The sequence below is a fragment of the Mustela putorius genome, unplaced genomic scaffold (assembly GCF_011764305.1).
Source record: "Mustela putorius furo isolate JIRA1106 unplaced genomic scaffold, ASM1176430v1.1 tig00003853_pilon_pilon_pilon, whole genome shotgun sequence".
Lineage (NCBI taxonomy): Eukaryota > Metazoa > Chordata > Mammalia > Carnivora > Mustelidae > Mustela > Mustela putorius.
This window is the reverse complement of record NW_025422005.1, coordinates 42,963,875-42,985,324: the sequence shown is the minus strand read 5'-3', so window position 1 is coordinate 42,985,324 and position 21,450 is coordinate 42,963,875. Positions and strand designations below refer to the sequence as shown.

Genomic DNA, 21,450 nt, shown 5'->3' with positions numbered 1-21,450 from the left:
CAGATCTTAGGAAACCCAATACACTTTAAAAAAATATATATTTTATTTATTTATTTGACACAGAGAGACACACAGTGAGAGAGGGAACAGAAGCAAGGTGAGTGGGAGAGGGAGAAGCAGCGTTCCAGGGAAGCAGGGAGCCGGTTGCGGGCCTTGATCCCAGGACCCTGGGATCTTGACCTGAGGACAAGGCAGACACTTAAAGGCTGAGTCACCCAGAAGCCCCCAGATTCACTTTCATATAGATTATTTTCCATTTCAGTAAAACCAGTGAGTACCTCTCTGGAGAGGGCTACAACATTGTTTGATTTCACTTTCAGGCAGTCGATAAAGAAAATCGGGAGAAATAAGCGCGAGTCATTTTGCCAGATCTAAGTGTAAAATCCGGCCAATGGACACTGTTAACTCTTAGGGGCTTTATAAAAGACTACGATTCCCAGCACGTCACAAGGTACCTCTGGGAAAACTTCCACTCCCAGCATGCTGTACTTTGGAATTCCGAGTCCCAGAATGCAACGCTCCCTTGCGCCCAGAGCGCCATCGAGACTACAGTTCCCAGCATGCAGCGTCGCCCCTGGTTTCTGGCGTCCCGCTGGACCCTGCTTCGGAGAGATCTTTTGGTCTCCAGCGGGCGGGTCCTGAAATCCCAGCCCCCTCTGGGGGACGTGTCCGGGGGCCACTTCTGGCGCGTTAGGCCTGTCCAGACGAAGCCTCGAAGGGACTGGTTGGGCCCTGGCCCGGGCTTCTCTCAGGCGGCGTTTGAGGCAGCCCCAACAGGGTCCTCCTGGGGCCTTTCTCCCTTTGAACAGCGGTGGCGGGCGGGCGCACTGTCTCCTGCATCCCTCAGAACCGGGACCGCCATCACCATGGCCACGGCTGCGAGTCGGCCCTACGCCGGCGGGTCGCGGGACATCTTGTGGCGCGTGAGTGCTGCGCGCTCTGTGGCGTGCGCTCGGCCCGCAGCTGGAGTCGGGCCTGGCGGGCGGACGCGCGCTGAGCGCGCGTGCGCGCCGGGCGGGGAAGGGACCGGCTTCTGTGTAGCATGGGGAGCGCGTGGGGAGGGGGCGGCCAGAGGGAGTGATTACAGGGATGTGGGGGGCTGTCCCAAGTGGAGTCTGGTTGTGGGGTGGGCGGGGCGGGCTAGGGAAGGCTGGTTACTAGTGTGCAGTGGCGGGACGTCCTGAGTGCAGACTTGTCATAGGGTGGGAGAGGAGTCCTGAGTGGAAGCTGTTTAGAATGACAGGGATGACCTGCATGGGAACTGGGGGAGGGATTGTCAAGAGTTTTATGCAAGGATGGAGTATCTGGTAGGTGCAAAATGAATAATTTGATCACTTGGGGTAAGAAGTGTCTTATTTGGGGTAGGAATATCTAGAATCAGAAAGAATATGATGTGGCCTCAGCAGAGACTGTATCCCAAGCTAAAATTTTGAGTCCTTAAGTCTTGCCTATTCTTTACCACCTATATTGTCAATTACTGATTTTCTATAGATGTACTTCAGAAAATATGACTGTAGTTTTTTTTTTTTTTCTCCTTTCTTTCCCACTGCCTTCCTTTGTACACTGAGAACTTTGGCTTTGGGCACGTGTAGTAGACTGCCTCCTAGTTGTCTCTTGTGTGGGTCTTGCCCCCTCTGACCCACCTTCATCATAAGCACCTTGCAAACCCAAGAGTTTTTACCTTCCAAAATGTAAATCCGATTAAAGTAAAGACTTTCATGCTTCAGACCCCTCAGTATCTCTTCTTTACTCACTTATTCAGTAGCGTATCTTGTATCTCTTAAGTGGTAGGCTCTGGTGATTCACACATGAATACATTGTGCTAATTGTCCAATAACTGCCATAGCTAATAATTGTAAACACAATTACAGTATGCAGATGATCCCTATAAAATGTGTACAGCTTTTAGATATTGATATATCAATTAAAGCTAAAGAGACAAGTATAAGGCTGGGACGCCTGGGTGGCTCAGTGGGTTAAAGCCTCTGCCTTTGACTGGGGTCATGATCCTGAGGTCTTGGGATTGAGCCCCGCATCAGGCTCTCTGCTCAGCCGGGAGCCTGTCTCTCCCTCTCTCTCTGCCTGTCTCTCTGCCTACTTGTGATCTCTGTCTGTCAAATAAGTTAATAAATCTTAAAAAGAGAGAGAGAGAGACAAGTATAAGTTGTTGTAAAATACAGTTATAAAACTAAGACAATTCCTCTCCTCCCTCAGACTGTGATGTTCAATGTAGCGTCTGACTCTGGTCTAAACGCAAGCATCAGTTCCCTGATCTTATAAGATTCGGGAGTTGTATGTCATGTTATTAATAGGAGTAACCACTGGAGCTTATAGCTGCATGGGCTATGATCTAGTGTAAATACTAGTGATTGACTTCCCATATGAAAAGATAGGATTTGCATAACTGAAATAACTGAAGTAGCTTGACTTCATGATTGAGGGATTTTGTTTGTTTAATTATAGGTTTTGGGCTGGAGGATAGTTGCGAGTATTATCTGGTCAGTGCTGCTTCTACCCGTCTGTACCACAGTATTTATCATCTTCAGCAGCATTGATTTATTTCATCCTATTCAGTGGCTGTCTGGTAAGTGGTGCTCAGTTTGGGGAAATCAAATTTACAGGACCTATTTCTCAACATAAAAGTTGTGTTATGTTTTAGATCATTTGTTTTTAATCACTGCCCGTATTGATGGACATGGCAAAACATTCCCCTTGGAGGTGACCTTAAGGCATTCCCTTTATAGATCACCTTTTCACTGTGTAATTATAAGATTAGTAAATCGGTCAGAGATTTGTATTATCACATGAGCAAAAAGATTATTAGAAGACTGCATAACTGAAAACTTAGCTTAATTTTTTTATGTCTTTGTCTTTTTTGACGTTTTCATTTTTAAGGACCAGAACTGTTTCCTTTGTCTACTTAAAATTTTTGAGTAGAAAATAATGACATTTATCTTTTTAAAAAGCCTGCCTAAAAATAAGACTACTTCATTTCTGTATTGTGGCTAATAAAAAGATGAGAAGAGAGAAGAGGAGGAAGGAGGTACAGACTAAGAAGCGTAGAGGTGAATACAAAGACTGATGAGGAAGAAAAGCTTGGAGCAGATTAAATGTGGCGATCAAAGTAAAATTACTAAATTTATTAAATTTATTATGATCATGTTAATTAATAATAACCTCCAATTATTGCCATGTACTGCATGCCACGTACCGTACTAAGCATCTTAAGTATATTGTTATTCTTCCTACAACCCTATATAATAAAGAGATATTATCTCTGCTTTATAAATAAAGAAGCTGAGACTAAGATTATAGAAGTCTGTGTAGACATACAGTCAGTGAGTAATGGAACCAGGATTTGAACCTTGGTCTCTGACTTCAAAGCCTGTTTTTCCACTATGCCAACTGGAATTGGAGAGAAGTGTTGCCAGAGTAGGTTTTGAACTCTTTTAAAAAGTCTTGCCTAAGGCTAAAAAGCACAAATACTCTCGAAATTCTTTTTATTTCCCTCTCCACAACAATAACAAATTCCTTTTGCCTAGGGAAGTGGAAAGTGTGTTGTTAATTTAATTTTCAGAAAAAAAGTGCTAATTTTCAAGGAGTTAGCAGCTTTACCTTGTGGTCTTTGTAGCTATTGCTGCTAAAGAATCATAGTAGTGTTACGTTCTTGTTGAAAGGTCTCAATCACTTCTTGCATGGGACCTATAGGGCAGATAAAATTAAGCCATGAACCAGCACGGGAATGCCAGGTATTTCTGTAACCACCTTCTCTGAGCCTGGATCCCTCATTGATCTCAGTGGTCTGGTCACAAGCTTGGAATATTCAGTCCTCAAATCTAGAACCATTACCCATTGTTCAGATTTGGCACTCAAGAAAAAACTTTTTGCCATTTCATGGGCCAGGGATTTTTAATCCTAATAATACTTTATCTGGAGATGAGATTTGATTTATGCCATTTTTCTCATCAAATGTTTCTCATCTCTTTCAACTTTTGCTTCACAAAGTCTTTTTAGAGAAATTGTACTCTTCCCTTACTTATTTCCAGTCACATGAATCAGTTCTTTCATTCTCTCAGCTCAGTATAATGTTGGGGTTTAATTGTGAATCCTTAATAAATACTCTTATTAGTTTAGGTCAATAAATTATTCTCTTAAAAGTTATTGATTTCATTAACTTTTAGTCTATTCAGTAAATGTACTTCCTTGCTGTTTTTATTTCTCTTATTTATGTTTTTATTTTTATTTATGTTTTGTTTTATATATATATATATATATGTGTATACATGTATACACAAACATATATGTATATATGTTTTAAACTTGGCCAGATTTTTTAAATGAAATATTGCTTGTTGAACTACTCTAAAATGTGAATATATTAGTATTTTTACAAAGATATCATGATTTTTTTTAAATTCAGCATTTGAATGATTTATGGATTATGCTATTTCCAGAAATGTTACTTTTTTCATAATAGAAGTTAATTGCATTTGTTAAGAAGAGATCTGAAAAATATTATTTATATTGTAAAAAGAAGCCTTGTTGGTATATTACTAAATGTGGTATTTCTCTGTTTCACATGAGGAAAGACATTTGCATATGGTAGTATTTTTCCGATGTTAACATCTGGGTCATCTAAAAGAAATTCTATTATAATTTTAAAGGACCCAGAGCTTGGTCCAAATAACTCACACTGTAGTTGTTGAGTTGATGTCCTGTGGGACCTGTCAACAGTGGATGAGTGAATTCTTGAAGAAAAGATAACTTTTAAAAGGAAAGTTACAGTTGTGGTTCAAACCCGTTTTCTGTTGCAATATACTGATCATGACTATATGACTGAATGAACTTACTAATTCATCTCTCTTGTGTTTTAGATTCTTTCAGTGATCTGTATAGCTCCTATGTAATCTTTTACCTCCTGCTGCTGGCACTGGTAGTAGTAATAATAAGTATTTTTAATGTGGAGTTCTATGCAGGTGAGTTTTCAGATGTTAATCATCTTAAAAGTATGTGAATTTATATTATTATTATTAATGGCAGGCTCAGCGCGTTTAGTATGTGGATGTGTGTAACAGGCTTGTTTTGTGTCAGCCTAAAGTGTGCATACAGAATCATCTGCTTTGAATGTTTTAACTAAAAATTTATGTGAAGGTTTGTTTCTGTTTGAAGAATATTTAGAGCTCTTAGGACAAACATTGTATGATTTTACTTACATAGGAGGTTCTAGAGTCGTCAGATTCTTAAAGACAGAAAGTAGAATGGTGGTTGCCACAGGCTGGGGGAGGAGGGATTGGGGAGCTGTTTGCTGGGCACAGTTGTGGTTGAGGTTGGGGGGAAAGTCCTGAGGTGCATAGTGGCAATGGTTACACAACAGTGTGAGTGTATGTATGCCGCAGAACTACATGCTTAAAAATGGTTAAAATGGAAAAAAAAATGGTTAACATGGCAAACTTTACTTATGTGTGTTTTACCACAATAAAAAAAATTTAGACCTTTTAATAGTTAACAGCTGCTGTTAAAGCTGTGACTCAGCAGATGTATTATAAAAATAACTCCTTTATAGGGTAGGAGATCAGGACCAGATGATTTCTAAGGTCCTTTTCAAATATAAAAGTCTATAATTCTATAGTTTAAAAAAACCCAGTTGTATGTTTTGCCTTGGGAGAATCACCTGCTAGATTCCAGAGCTTTTTCTTTTCCTGTTTTTCTTTTTGCTTTTTGTGCCTTTTCTGATTCCTGTGTCTGTACTTACGGTACAGTGAGAAGCTTCTTATTCGAGTATAACATCATTCCTCTTTTTAGCTCTTCAGTAGTTGCTTCTTAGAGCTGGTATAAAATTTCCAATCTTACTCTGGGGGTTACAACACATACCCTTTTCCTTTGCTTTCCTCGTCCCTCACTCCTAACTGCTGGATATCTTTTTCTGTTCAAGCCACATACAGATCTCCTTGGCTTATAGCACGTGCTCTTTTACATGGTCCCACATACTTAGGTCTTCTTGATGTAGATGCCACACTAGGGCTCTCTGCCTTGTCATTCTTAAAGTCTGATTAGTCACTTTGGCTCATTCCTTCAACAAGCATTCTATGTGCTGTGCATTGTGTGGGGATAAGATATAAGTGTTATGGTCCCAGTTATCCTGAGAGGATCACAATTAATAGAGAGACAGACTAAACATCAAATATATTTAATTACAATACACTGGATAGTATGGGAATATGTAATATAGGAGCACCATTTACCCAGCCTGGGAAGTTTCCTGGAGGAGGTGATGCTAAAAGGATGAATTGTATTAATTTGAGAAGGAAGATAATGATCCAGGGAAAAGGATAGCACGTAAAAAGGCTTAGACACACAAGAAGATTTGGTATGTTCAGAGCATTATAAGCCAGTTGCACACTCAGTAGGTCTAATGGGCATTTCTTGGGGGGAAGGAGAGGTGATAGCAGCCTCTTTCTCAAAGTGTAAAGCACCTAAGCCCTCTCCCTTCACATGAATTTTCCATCTCTCTACGGTCTCTTTACTTGGAATATATTAAAAGAAGGATATGTATATGGTTAGATCAGGAAACCCTCTACTAGCTGTTTTCAAGGGTCAACATCCCTCCAACCCACACTCACTTACCCGAATACACCCAGAAAACTTATTTTGATTATCTGAGAGGCATTAGAAATTCCTATACAAACATTTATTTTGGTATTCAGTATTGTCATTATTTATGTATTTTGTGGTTTATTTTTTCACAGTTGGACTATATATTGACCAGTTCAAATGCTGAAGTAAAAATAACTTGTCAGAGGTCAAGCACTGTCTTTTAAAAATTATGATTATTTCTTTTCTGGCACCTAAGAGAGTGGCAGGGTAGACACTATTTGAACTGTCAGGAAATTTTATTTAAAAAGAACTGAAAAATGTTAATCATGCTATCCTTAGGCTTCATCTCTCAGAATCTTTGATTTTTCTTTTTTTGTGTGTACATCTTTGTGTATTCAACCTTTTCAAAATCTTTTAGGTTCAAATATTTAACTTAGAATTTTTCTGTACTTTACATTGACTTTCTGTTTCTTCCTCCCCTTTGGAATATTTGTGCAAGTATGAGAGGGAGTAATAGTTCAGGTCCTCTGACTTCATTTGCTGCAGCCTAAAGCCATTGTAATGTGCTTTGTTTACAGTTGTGCCTTCCATTCCCTGCTCCAGACTGGCACTGATAGGGAAGATCATTCACCCTCAGCAGCTCATGCATTCTTTTGTCCATGCTGCAATGGGAATGCTGGTGGCTTGGTGTGCTGTGGTGATAACCAAGGGTCAATACCGTTTCCTTGTGGTTCCCTGCACTGGTACTGAGAGGTAATAGTAAATATATTCTTTTTATGGAACCTTGTTTAGTTACTAAGGTGACCTGCACAGATAAATAGTTTATGGACATTCTTTGCTTTCAAGACTTTTATGGAAGGTGCTTTTATATTTAATATGAAATGTTTTTGATATTTATGTTTGCTGAATTCAACAGGTTTTTTTAAGACATGATCTCTGCAAGGCGCTGTGCTAGGTGCTGTTGGATTTATGAGAGGATTCATGCATAAACTATAAGGTGCTTGAGATTTATGAACAAGAGGGGAATTAAGCCATGGACACAAATGGGTGTGATAGGAGAGAAATAGGAACTTCTGTGACATGGGCTGTAATAAGAAAGTGAGATGTGCACGTAAACCTGTGGCAGTTTGAGAGGCAGGGAAGATCCCTGGCTTCTTGGAGGAGGTAGCATTTAGGTTGGGAGTTTAAGGAAGGATTGTATGGGAAGAATGAAGAAAAAAACTTTAAAATAATGACAACTACCTTCTTCAGTAGAGTACTTGTATAATTTTGAAACTGATACAGTTCTTTGGGCAAAGAGCACACACATAGGTCAGGGAAAGAGAAAGGAGAGAGAGAATCTTAGAGAATCTTGAGCAGGCTTCACACCCGACACAGAGCCCAGTGGAGCTTGATCACATGACCCTGAGATCATGGCGTGAGCCGAAATCAAGAGTTGGTTGCTCAGCTCACTGAGCCACCCAGGCACCCCATAAACTGTTAATAGTTCTTGAACACATGACATTAATACCAATTTCAGGTTGATATTCTAACTTTAAAAATCAATAAAGATTACGGTAGGGTTATCTGGGTGTCTCAGTGGGTTAAGCCTTGCCTTCATCTCGGATCGTGATCTCAGGGTCCTGGGATCGAGCCCCACACTGGGCTCTCTGCTCAGTGGGGAACCTGCTTCCCCCCTCTCTCTCTGCCTACTTGTGATCTCTCTCTCTCTGTCAAATAGGTAAGTTAAAAAAAAAAAAGATTATGGTAGTAATCTTAAGTTCCCAATTTTCTTTCTTCTTCTTCTTCTTCATTTTTTAGATTTTATTTATTTGAGAGAGAGCATGAGTGTGGGGTGGAGCGGAAGAGGGAGGGGGAGAACCAGACTCCACACTGAGCAGGGAGCCCATCTTGGATAGAGTCCTAGGATAGCCCTCTGTCCTAGGATAGCCCTCTATCCTAGGACCCCAGAATCATGATCTGATGCTGAAGACAGACACTTAACTGACTGAGCCAGCCAGGCGCCCCTATACTAATGAATATTTAATTTCTTTTTGTCCCTCAATTACTATTACATAAGGCAGGGTTTTTTTTTCCCCTAATGTGTTTTTTTTTTTTAATAAGCCTTTACATGAATACACATTCCCTTTTCTCTGAGGCAAGTACGTAGGAGTAGAATGGCTGGGTCATAAGGTTTTTTTTGTTATTATTTAAATTTTTTTTTTTTTTAATTTATTTAACAGACAGAGATCACAAGTAGGCGGAGAGTCAGGCAGAGAGAGAGGGGGAAACAGGCTCCCTGCTCAGCAGAGAGAGCCTGATGCGGGGCTCGATCCCAGGACCCTGGGACCATGACCTGAGCCGAAGGCAGAGGCTTAACCCACTGAGCCACCCAGGTGCCCCATTTTTTTTTTTTTTCTTCCATGATGCCTGTTTATTCCCCACACGTTTCTTGTCACCGTGGCTATCACTCAAGTTAGGACACTCAAGCTAGCACTCAAGTTAGCACTCAAGTTTTCTTTCGTGAGAAGGGTCCCTGTGAAGGATTGCCCAGTTATAAGAGACAACACAGAGAGAAGCCCAAAGTGATGGCATCTCTAGCAGGTCCATAACGTTCAGTTCTAGTTCCTCTCCATCTAGATACAGCATACCCACCTGTAAGCAGCGTTGGGGACATTCATACCCTTTTCAGATTTCCAGAGGAAGAGCTAACACGTTAACCTTTAGAGAGGTCAAATTCTCATGCATCAGGGAGAGGGTTTTGTTCATCTCTTGCCCGCATTGAACCTGAAATGAACTATTTTGTTAGAATTTGGGACATTTAATAAATGATTAAGTCAAAGTTTGAGCCTAAAGAAGTGATATGTGTCCCTGACTGTCGAATTAATAACCTGTTTCTCTCCAGTTTAAACAGCCCTGCTGCACAGACCTGCTTAAATGAGTATCACCTTTTTTTTCTACTGGCTGGAGCATTTATGGGCTACAGCTATAGTCTCCTGTATTTTATTAACAACATGAATTATCTGCCATTTCCCATCATACAGGTAAGATAGCATTTGGGTGTTATCTTATATCAGAATTTGGCAGATGTAAACTTGCCTTGATGTATATATATATAACTGGCCTCATCTGATTAACTCAACATGTGGTCAGTAAAACTTAGGACTGAGATCATCAAAATGCCATTTGGAGAGGAGAGACTTGTCTTCATGAGATTTTAGCATATGTGTGAGAGCTATCACTGCCCTTGCCACTGCCGCTCTGAGAATACTGCTTTAGCCCACTCTTTCCCTCCCTGCTAGGTAATGGCAGTGGCTGTGACCTAGCAGGGCTGGGGGAGGATGATGATGACATTCATGCAGTGTACCTCTATGCAGCTGCCAGCTTCTTTTTGAACCTAAGAACTCATGGGCTTGACGATATGCAAGTAAGTATAGAATGTCAGTTACTGCCTCAGATCTTTTCTAGAACAAGGCATGATGTGTATAAATAAATAAAACAGTTTTGACTAGGACAGTTGGAACTCTCTTTCAGTTAGGTTTTTAAAAATCTAATCTGGTAGGAGCCTTCTGTGCAACTACGACTACCTTCTAAAGCAGGAGAAAGAAGTATCAGTTGAGATTTCTCCTATGGGGTCAGGGTTCTCCCCAGGCTGTTCCCATTCTTCCTGGCTGTGTTCTTAGTTGCTTCATTCCTGTCCTGTGGCAGGCCGAGGACTGGGTCTTGGAGCAAAAGTCTTAGAACCAGCCCCTTCCCATTAGGACCCAGTCTGGTGGGGAGGGAGTGATGTGTGAACAAATGTGAGAGTAAGGGAGTGTCTAAATTAGGCTTCTCCTGGTTTCCCTGAAGAGCAGTCTGTTGAAAATCCACGTACTGCAGGAGGGAGTGCTCACAGAAAAGGAGCTGGCCCTTCCCTCCCTACAGACCGTGAGTGTATGAAGAAAGAGTCCCAGTTAGAAATTCTTCACGTTTTGAGAACATGAATTAAAAGCGGAGTATCAGCTTTACCACTTTAAAATTTTATAAGGAAGAAAACCCCTGAAATTCTGTACAGAAATATTCATGCTAAATCATTTTTTAATAATATAATTAGGAATATGAAGAAGAAAAATGTTAGAGAAAAATGAAATACCCCCAAATACCTTGCTCCTTCCTGAACCTCAGTTGAAAGTGACCATTTTAACTTCACATATAGGCAGTAGAGTAAATGTAGGGGCAGGCCAGTAATTGACAGTACAAATAAATTGTTCCTACTATGCAATGTCACATTTGCCTACTAAATTTGCCTACTAAATTTTTTGTAATTTCGTTTGGCTAAATTTTATTCTTGTATCCCAGAAGTTTCTCTTCTGATGGTAATATTTAGCTTTGACTTCAGGTTCAACTCTGGCAGAAGCGTAGCTTCTAACATTTGGTCATTCACTCTTTGGCCAAAATATGTTTTGGGGGCATCTCTTGGAACCATAAGTGTATAGTGCTATTTGGTCTGCCCAGCTGGGTGCTCTCTCCAGCCTGGGGATGGTTGGAATAGGGTTGGTTTTTTTTTTTAAGATTTTATTTATTTATTTGACAGAGATCACAAGTAGGCAGAGAGGCAGGCAGAGAGAGAGATAGAGGGAAGCAGGCTCCCTGTTGAGCAGAGAGCCTGATGTGGGGCTTGATCCCAGGACCCTGAGATCATGACCTGAGCTGAGGGCAGAGGCTTAACCCACTGAGCCACCCAGGTGCCCCGGGATAGGGGTTTTGTTGGGTGGGTGCAGTAGAATAAGGGAGGTCAGGATTTTGGTAGGAGCAGTTGAAATCTTGAATCTTTGTGCCTAGGATCATAGTTTCTCATCTGTCACGTTTGTAACTGCCTTTGTTTGCCCAGCTGGATATATTTGCCTCCTCAGAAGATTGAGGGGGAAGAAGGACACCATACCTTAGCTTTCCAGCATACCAGAGCCTGATCTACGTTATATAACCTCCCCTTATGTACTTTAAGTTGCTAAGGAAAGCAGGATTGATTTTTCAGGAAATTGTAAGCTCAGTGTAAGATCAGACCTATTTCTTCTTCTGAACCTCCATAAAGTGATATGATGGCAATAGCCATTTACTTTTTTTCTTTAACTGGACAAGCTGATCAGGGAATGTTAGACCTTAAAAAAAATTATTTTTTATTATTTTTTTACAGACAGTAACAACCATTATTATTAGCATCATCATCATCTTTTGTAATGTCAGATTACTTCCTAAGAGTATAGCGGTAACATTTCAATTAAAAAATATTCAAATAGTATAGATAAAATGAAAATTCCTTTGGCCATTCTGGGGCCAATCTCAGTCTTTACCTCAGAGATAATTGTGACCAGTTTAGTATAGACCCTTTCCTGTACATTTACGTATAGAATGCCTCCAACATTATGTATCTTGTCAGGTGGAGCTTCCATAAACAGTTTTATATTATTCCTATTATTCAGTAACCACTGTTTTCACGTACCTCTGAAAGATTATGTCTTTTTGGAGATCTAATTCTAACCAGTTTACCATTAGCTTATTAATTTTTCTTTAAACTAGCCTGTACTTCTAAAGCCAATTCCATTTATCAAACTCTTAATGACAGACTGATAGGGAAAAGCAGAACATTAGCGAGGAGGAGAGGACAAAGAAGTGGATGAACAACAAGACAGGGCTTGGCAAGTTCAAGGCCAACAAGACTGAAAGTATTAGATGAGATAAGATTTATAGAGCCTGGCATGTAGTAAATCCTCAGTAGAGGGTAGTTTCTAGCTAAATAACAGAAGAAACCCAAAAAGGGAATTGAAAAACACTTCAGCTGGGAAGCAATAAGAGGGTATATTAGCTATTCTCTGCATATCTACTGAAATGCCTACCTGCTTCCCTCTCCTCTTTGGACCCTGTGAGTAATGGTTGAGGTGAGAGCGTCAGTGGAAATAGTATAGGAACTATACTCTTTTTACTGGGTGAGGGGGTGGCGGTGGTGTCAAATAAGGTTAGCATCCAGTAGCTGCATGGAATTGTGCAGTTCCATATCTCAGACTTTGAATATATCCAAATAAACCAGGATTCTTGAAGCTGTGTGGTTAGTAACCAAGTATTCATATGGGCTGCTTTTGGCAAAGATACTGTAGGAGTTCACAGACATGGTATGAAGATAAAACTTTTACCTATGTACTGTAATTATTTGCTCTTCTTTAGCTTCTGAATTTCCTTAAAGAAGGATCAGTCATAATAGAAGCATAAAAGAAGACTAGAATTTGGGAAATTCATCTTTGCTGCATTAAATTTCCTTAGGTTCTTTCCAATAATTTAAAAATATTTTTTTCCGTTGGTATTTTTGGGGCAGGAATGGGAGGGGGGGCAAATACTCTTTATTTCACAAAAGCTTAGTTTTACCAGGAAAAAAGCATTTCACATTTTTTCTTAATTGATATTTCTTTCTTAGATTGTTAGAATTGAAGGTACTACTCATTAGTGCACTGTTCAGCTGGGTCAGCCTTCTTACTGCACACATAATTGGAGACATGCCTTGCTTAGTGCTGTAGAGAGAAGCACTAGAACTCAGGTCTCCTGACTCAGTCTAGTGTCTTGCCTCCTGTTTTTCTTGAAGATAGCATTTAAAAACAGTTAGTGTAGAGGCAGTGTGTACATTATATTTAAGATTACATTCTCTGAAACTGGCCTGCCTGGATTAAAATGTCAGGTTTTCCTTTTGCTAGCTGGTAAATTGGTTCAGTATGCCTTGGTTTTCTCATAAATAAGATGCAGATAATAATGGAACCTTCTCTATAGGGTTGTGCTTAGAATAGTACCTGGTACATGCTAAAGAACCAAAGAATGTTAGCTGCTGTTGTTCTGGTCATATGTTTTTTTGTGCTTACTCCGTCTCTGTAGTCCTTAGTGTAAGTATAGATCAGTATTGTTAATTATGTCATATCTGCTCTCGTATCAATGAGATGTTGTATAATGTAAATATTAAATATTTTATCATCAGTAATTACTGATTTTTTAACCTCTGGAATAAACTTTGTCTTTTTATATAGTGGTTATGCTTTTTATATGTGGACTGTTTTAGTTATGTGCTTGCTTTAAAATAAAATTGAACCTCTACTTGGATGTGTCATTTGATTCTGTTTTTCTTCTTTTTTCATAGCAATACAAATTCTTACGCTTCAGGAGATCTCTGCTCTTGTTAGTTAAGCATAGTTGTGTGGAATCACTGTTCCTGGTTAGGAATTTTTGCATCCTTTATTATTTTCTTGGTAAGAATTTCTGTTTTTTGATACAGTGTATGTGTTATCTCATTGCTCAGAAAATGTCAATTGCAAAGCCATTTTTTATTGTATTTGTATGTTTCTTAATTGTAGGTATGTGATTAGTCCAACTGATTCATTGTTTAGATTTTCATAGAGTATTTTCTTAGTTAACAATATTGTTAAAGAAAATTTGGTATATACAATGGGATATAATTCAACCTTAAAAAAGGAAGGCAATGCTGTCACAAGCTACAACATGGATGAACCTTGAGGACATACTAAGTGAAATAACCCAGTTGCAAAAAGACAAATACTGCATGATTCTACTTATCTGAGGTATTATTTGAGTAGCCAGACTCTTAGAAACAGAAAGTAGAATTGTGCTTGGCAGGGCTGTGTGGGCAGGGGAAAGGAGGATTGTTGCTTGGCGGGTAGAGAGTTTCAGATTTTCAAGAGAAAAAAGTTCACGGATCCATTGCACAAATTGCATATAGTGTGTGTACACTTAAGGTTAAGATGATAAATTTTGTTATGTGGTTTTTACTACAATAAAAAATGCCTTTAAAAAATATTGTATATTCTGTAAATAACCTACTCCTTTTTATAGCTTTTTATAACTTGGTACTAATATATTAGAAATATCCTGCTGCTGAGGAGACCTTATAGAATTTGTTAACATGAATTCTAAGTACAAAAATTGATGTACTTATTTAATATGATGAACAGTTCAAGTTGAGTGGAAAACATTAAGCTCAATAGCAACACATAATAATATATAAACAAAATTCAACATCCTAAAATACTCTTTTCAGACTATAGGTTTCCCCCACCATCTGAAAGTAGAGAGTTCCTATGAAACCTTCTGTAAGCCAAATGGCACAAAGTGAAGAAGCAATAAGCTTTAATTTATATGGAAAGATCTTTGAGTATCTCAAACCCCCAAAATAACCTCTCTTAGGCTTTTCTAATGCCTTTGGACACATCTTGCTAACTGATGCACAGAGCAAATGGGGATAAAGCACAGAAGCTCACAGACACAGTTGAAAGCTCTGGAGGCTTGATGCTGAGATGCTGAGTGTACTTCGCAGGTTAGGAACTTGGCTGCACCCCTCTCACCATTCAGGATGCCCTGCTTCTGTGCAGTGACAGCTCTGGCTTGGGACAAAACAAGTGCTGAATGCTGTTTTCCCTTTTGTGCCTTATTTGTAAATTTGGATTTCTTTCAGTTGGTGAAAACAGGTGCTAGCATAGGCCTTTCATAAAAGTGAAGTGACATAACACAAACTGGAAAAGCAGGGGATACCTATATAACTTTCTGCTCCTACTTTTTCCTATGGAATAATTTTAGAGTTGTTCTCACTGGGCATAGGCCATTCTGTTGTCTCCTTCCTTCACTTGTAGTTTATATAACCCATTTTTCTATATTGCCCTTATAATTGTCATTTAATGTTAACACTTGGTTGTTTTGCATTAACCTGCTACCATGAGTCTGGATGTTTCCTCCAATTGTATTGTACAATTGGGCTGACGTAGCAGCCAATCAGCATTTCCGTGGTCAGCTGTATCTTCTATAACCCACTTACGTTCCATTCAGGTTTCATTTCAAGTGTTTCCACTTTTCATTTTTTTTTTGTTGCACTTTGGTCTTTTTGGCCAGTGTTCTCTTTCAGTTACTCGTTTTTGTAAAATGTTGTGTGGGCTTTTCAGGGAGACAAAGAGGCAGCACAATTACACGTTTTGCTCTCTGTGCCTTAACTGAATGACCGGTCACCAACAGACTTAGTAAGAAGGGATGTGATTAGTCACAAATTATGGTGTGTATCCATTATCTACATACTGATTTGTGTACTGAAAAGCTAGAAGTACTATGTTCAGTTGCTCACAGTAAATATACTGTGGTAACTGAAATTTGAATTGTGTTGTTGGGGGACTGTTGTGATTTAACTTAACTGCCACTGAAATATGACTGAAATATGTACGTAATCTGACCCATGCAAAGCAAGGACTTCTGTATTTAGAAATTATTCTCTTTTCCTGACCATTTTTAAAAAAAAGATTTATTTTTTTATTTTAGAGAGAGTGGGAGTCTTAGGGAGCAGAAGGAGAGAGAATCTCAAGCAGACTCCCTGCTGAGCACAGAAAGTCAGGCTTCTTGATCTCACAGCCAAGGGCTGAGAGCATGACCTATGCTGAAATCAAGAATTGAATGCCTAACTGATGGAGCCTTTTAGGCACTCCTTCTGCCCACTCATAATCAAACAATGTAGCATTCTGACCAAGGTCTTTGTGTCTGCGTGGTCATCTCATCAACCTCATACTAAAGCATGGTTAAGATTTGCTGTATTAACTTTTTATGTTCATAGCATGGTATTTTTTTCCTTTCAGGCCATATTCCCAAAGCTTGGATTAGCACTGCGATGGATCTTCAGATAGATGAGTAAGTGACAGGTGAAAAGTCTGATTTTTAACACTGCTAGTTTCCATCCTTTTTAGGTGTTTGCCACTTCCAGATGGTGGTGTTCAGATTTAGCCTTTAAATAATTGTGTTCATTTTGGAATATACCTGGCTCGCATAATTTAAAATTCCAGTGCCATAAAACAGGTTATACAGTTAAAAAGAATCCTTTTGCTCCAGTCTCTGTAGTCACCCAGTTCCTCTACCTGGAAGTCAGCAATGATAATTTGTTCTTCATTAGATATAGCTTTTATATTATGAAAATGTGAGCTTCTTGAGTTGCACTCTTGCTTTACTCCTCAGTCATCATTCTCTGCTATGTTGGAATAGGCGAGCACAGTGCTATGGTATTATTCTAATTTTGCCTCTAAGGAAGCCATAATTGAGCAGGGTCGTGGGACCAGTTGAAGGTCATTAAGTGTCAATCAAGGGGGTAGCACTCTGGTGTATTGCTCTAGTTATTCCCAATGTACTTTGCCCATAGTTAAAGCTTTAATCTTTACTTGGCAAGTAAGTGTAAATTTCTCTAGTAGTATTTGTTCTTTTAGTTATTGATTATTCTACTGTGAGGTTTTTTTCTGCATCGTATATGGATTTAACTACTACCATTTTTTGGGAGTGAAGATACTTATATTTGTGGGTGCTTAAGATATTATGGTTCCTACTTTGTGAATTTCAATTTCTAACTTTAAAAATTCCTAGGTAAAATTTAGTTTTGTCTTCTGCTTAATTGCTCGATATGAAACTAAATGCATGAGTCATTTATTATGTTAATCCGAATTTTACATTGGGTCAAACGGAAAAAGAAAAACAATAATAATTTGATTATAATTTAATATAGTACTTTTTTCTTTCTTTCACTTAAAATGTATTTTGTTCATATGGCAGTGCCTAATATACTGTCCCTAATACATGGTGGGCCCTCAATAAAGATTTATTAAAAGGGCGCCTAGGTGGCTCAGTGGGTTAAAGCCTCTGCCTTCAGCTCATGTCATGGTACCAGGGTCCTGGGATTGAGCCCTGCATCGGGCTCTCTGTTCATCAGGGAGTCTGCTTCCCTCTCTCTCTGCCTGCCTCTGTACCTACTGTGGTCTCTGTCTGTCAAATAAATTTTAAAAAACCTTAAAAAAATTTACTAAAAATCTAAAAATAACTTCCTTCTTCCCAGGAAATGTTAAGTACTATGCTGGGCACTCCTAATATAAGGTGTTTCAAATCTCTTAATAGCCATAAGAGGTAGAAAGAGATTATATGCCACTATTATATGGAAGAAGAAGTTGAGGTGGGTTAGGTCAACCAGTTAACATAATCACAGCACTGATAAATGGCAGAGCCAGAGGTTCTAATCCTGTTTTTAAAATTGCTAGTTGTGGGTGCCTCGGTGGCTCAGTGGGAAGCTTCTGCCTTTGGCTCAGGTGATGATCCCAGGGTGCTGGGATCAAGCCCCACATCGAGCTCTCTGCTCATCAGGGAGCCTGCTCCCTTCTCTCTCTGCCTGCCTCTCTGTCTACTTGTGATCTCTCTCTCTGTCAAATTAATAAATAATATCTTTTTAAAAAATTGCTAGTTGTGTGGTTGTAGGACTATGAGGACTTTGCCTATTGATCTATTCAGTGTTTTGGTAAAACAGTGAGTGTTCACTTTATTTAGCTTTTTTTTTTTTAAGATTGTATTTGAGAGAGAGACAGAGAGTGCATGTACAGTATGGGGAGGGGCAGAGTAAGAGAGATGAGTGGACTGCCCGCTGAGCACAGAGCCCCATGGGGCTGATCCCAGGACCCCAAGATCATGACCTGAGCTGAAATCAGATCCTCAACAAAATGAGCTATCCAAGTGCCCCTTCTTTTAGCCTTCTAACAGTTTCTTAAATTATTTTAAAAGTAAAGATTGTGATTTTTAGATAGTGCCATGTCCTGTTAACTATTGTGGAACTGTTTTTAGGGTGTACAGATAGAGCTGAAATCTGACCCAGGAGAGGTGCTAGTCCTGTTGAATGGTTATGTATCAAATTACAAAGTAACAATAGTAAAATTTTACCCAGCCTCTAGGGGTTGGTTTATAGGCTTGACTCATTCTTCCTTCATAGTAAATGACAGTGAAGATTTGGAACAGAAGAAACTGAGCACAAATTTAGGTCTGTTCTTCCTTTAAGGCTCCCTTATGTAGTTCATAAAAAAGGTATCAGGGAGAGAATTTTATGGGGTGCAAAAGGAAAGGCATCTATATCACCATTATTATTTAGAAGTAAGATTTATTTGTTTTTCATTATGAGGCCCAAGTCTATTAAATGCTTAGATTGTATTTTCCTCATAGGATTAAACAGTAATTTCTGCTTTCATAGGCACTTTCACAGGCCTCTTGACACTGTGCGTGGCCTCCTCAATCTCTCATTACTCTACCATGTCTGGCTGTGTGGTGTCTTTCTTCTGATGACTTGGTATATCTCATGGATACTCTTCAAAATCTTTGCCACAGAGGTTTGTAATGAATTTTTTGTTAATGCTTTTGTGTTTGGGAGTGCACAGACTTATTTATAGCAGAGCACTGAGCAGTATGCTCTTGTGCCCAGAGCCATTATGAGTAAGTTGGGTTTCCGTTTCTTTTCTAAGACTTTGTTAGGGATGTATCATTTGTGTGTCTGCTGTCGGTCTGTCTGTAAGAAACAGTGTTACTGTTCTTGATTTTTGGCAACTAAACTGAACTGCTAGTGGAGCTTACTTTGTTTTATCTATAGTGTAATTCTATTCTGAAAGTTTCCCTTTCTCTATTGAGCACATACTAAATGCGTGAATTTTAAATCAGTTTTCTGTGCTATTGATATTACTACTATTAAAATATTTAATGTAAGACAATAATTGTTCTTTGAGAGAAAGTTTTAAATTTTATATTGAAATGGTTTTAAATAAATGGGATTTCCATGGTCTTTGTCATCCAAGTGTTTGTCTTAGAAAATGAATGTTTCATTTTACCATCTCTGTAGGTTTGTAGAGAATATTTGTTTCTATTTTTGGCAGCCAGAGATCTAATAAAATTGGGAAAGTAACATTTTAGAAAGTAGTGTATTTGGGTATATTTAATTTTAATGCAACCTGTTATTAAAATACTGAAGATACTAATTTGTTGTGTTATCTCCTGTTGTAATAAATTACCGTCAGTGTGAAATTACTGAATGTAATAAAGTCAAGAAAATCATCATTTCATAGTCTTTATATTTGATTATATTTGATAGGCTCATCTGTTTCCTGTTCAGCCACCATTTTCCGAAGAGTCAGATGAATGCCTCCCAAAGGTTTTAAACAGCAATCCTCCCCTCATCGTTAAGGTACCTGAACTGTACATTTTGTGTCTTCATACAGTCACCTCTAACTTGTCTTATGGAATGGACTTAATATGCAGTGTATTTGATACATTTTTTGAGGGCCTAGAATATTCTAGTACCAATATTGTAAAAAATCAAGTACATGCTACATTGAGTGCTGTTTACTTTTTCAGTTTTTATTCCAAGTGACTAAAATACAAGAATATATTTCAGTGTATTTGTACAAGCTAAACTAAACTGTATTTAGGATAGATATAAAAATAGTTCCAACCATGAAATACCATGATATACAACCATGTGCGTTTGCTTTTCACAAACTCCTTATGGTAGCAAAACAAAATACTGTCTTTCGTTTGTTTGTTTTGTTGCTGTTGCTGTTGTTTTTATCATGAGTCAAGATGTATTTTTACTCATGTAGTATTGTTGGCTGTTATGATCAAAGGTAGGTGTACACATACAGTGAACTCAAAATAGATAATCATAATGATCCTAAAATCAATTTTATTTTTTTAATTTTATTTTTTTTAAAGATTTAATTTATTTACTTGACATCACAAGTAGGCAGAGAGGCAGGCAGAGAGAGAGAGGAGGAAGCAGGCTCCCTGCCAAGCAGAGAGCCCGACTCGGGGCTCGATCCCTGGGATCATGACCCGAGCCAGAGGCAGAGGCTTTAACCCACTGAGCCACCCAGGTACCCCCTAAAATCAATTTTAATGAGAAGAGTTTAAAGAAGCTGTAGTAAGTTCACAAATTAAACCTAAGTGAGAATAACTTGTTTGGATTTAAATTGCATTTTGAAATTTTCAAGTAGATCTGTAATATATGTAATCCTGTTAAGAGATCATAGTGCTTAAAAAAGAATTTGAAGAAAATGGAACCCAGAGTTTGGAATACACTCTAGAAAAGTTGTAAATTGATAAGAAAATGACCCACTGAGGTTCTGATTATCTTTAAACATCAGTTATGACTAATTTATTAGATAAAACAAATATATCAGTTACTCATTGTGTTACTTAACAAATCTGTATTCACTTGGTAGATGTCAGTCACTGCTAGTTGCTTAAGGCATAATAATGAATTAGATGTAGCACAGCCTAATGGAAAAGGCAGATATACAAACTAATGAAAATTTACTGTGGTAAGTGCAGTGGGAACCACTTATTCTGCTTAGAACCAAAACAAGAAACCTTCACAGAAGTTATGTTGTCTTGAATGATGAGTGAAGGGGTTTGCCAGGAGGCAAAATGATGATTTTTGGTAAAAAAGTACAACATATGTTGTGTGTCTGCTGTGTGCCAGGCACTGCCTTTGGATGTGGTAGCAAGTAAAATGCTATCCCTGCCTCACAGTTTAGTGGGTGGAACCACATGAGACAAGGAAACAGGCAGTTACAATAAATTATGTTAAGTGCAATAGTTGAGAGCTGTGTGAGTATATGTTTGTCTGGGGGGACCTGGGAAGTTCCAGGAGGAAGTGATGTTTTAAGTTTCCCACCGTAGAAGTGGGAAAAAAGACACAAAGAGATCCGTAGATGGAGCCGCCAGTGAGTGGGGCAGCCTACAGAAGGTAGAGGCAGGAAAGTTCTGGGAGTCTAGAAAGTGGAAGAGTATTTCCTTCATGAAAAATTTCAACTAATTTCCCCTTACATATATAATGCTGAGCCCAATTCATAAATAAGATTTTTATATAGAAGTTAAAAAAATTAAGTAATGTGTATTTTTTTTTCTTTTTAGTATTTGGCATTGCAGGACCTGATGTTGCTTTCTCAGTATTCTCCTTCACGAAGACAAGAAGTTTTTAGCCTTAGCCAGCCAGGTATTGCTAAAAGTAACAGACGCAGGCATGTG

The 21,450-nt window shown here is 38.8% G+C and overlaps 1 protein-coding gene across 3 annotated transcripts in view; it reads left to right on the top strand.

Moving 5' to 3' along the window:
- Positions 1–535: 535 nt before the first annotated feature.
- Positions 536–21,450, top strand: part of NDC1 (NDC1 transmembrane nucleoporin) — a 47,235-nt gene continuing 26,320 nt past the window's right edge. The window contains exons 1-10 of one of the 3 annotated variants that reach the window (XM_045064558.1): positions 536–923; positions 2,464–2,584; positions 4,875–4,976; positions 7,173–7,347; positions 9,479–9,617; positions 13,727–13,835; positions 16,215–16,266; positions 18,626–18,761; positions 19,514–19,606; positions 21,337–21,418. In XM_045064558.1, coding sequence (XP_044920493.1) covers positions 561–923; positions 2,464–2,584; positions 4,875–4,976; positions 7,173–7,347; positions 9,479–9,617; positions 13,727–13,835; positions 16,215–16,266; positions 18,626–18,761; positions 19,514–19,606; positions 21,337–21,418 — 1,372 coding nt within the window. In that variant the 5' untranslated portion in view covers positions 536–560. Of the gene's footprint in view, positions 924–1,170; positions 1,308–2,463; positions 2,585–4,874; positions 4,977–7,172; positions 7,348–9,478; positions 9,618–13,726; positions 13,836–16,214; positions 16,267–18,625; positions 18,762–19,513; positions 19,607–21,336; positions 21,419–21,450 lie in introns of those variants that run through there. The other 2 variants (XM_004751570.3, XM_004751572.3) reach the window with 2 other exon arrangements.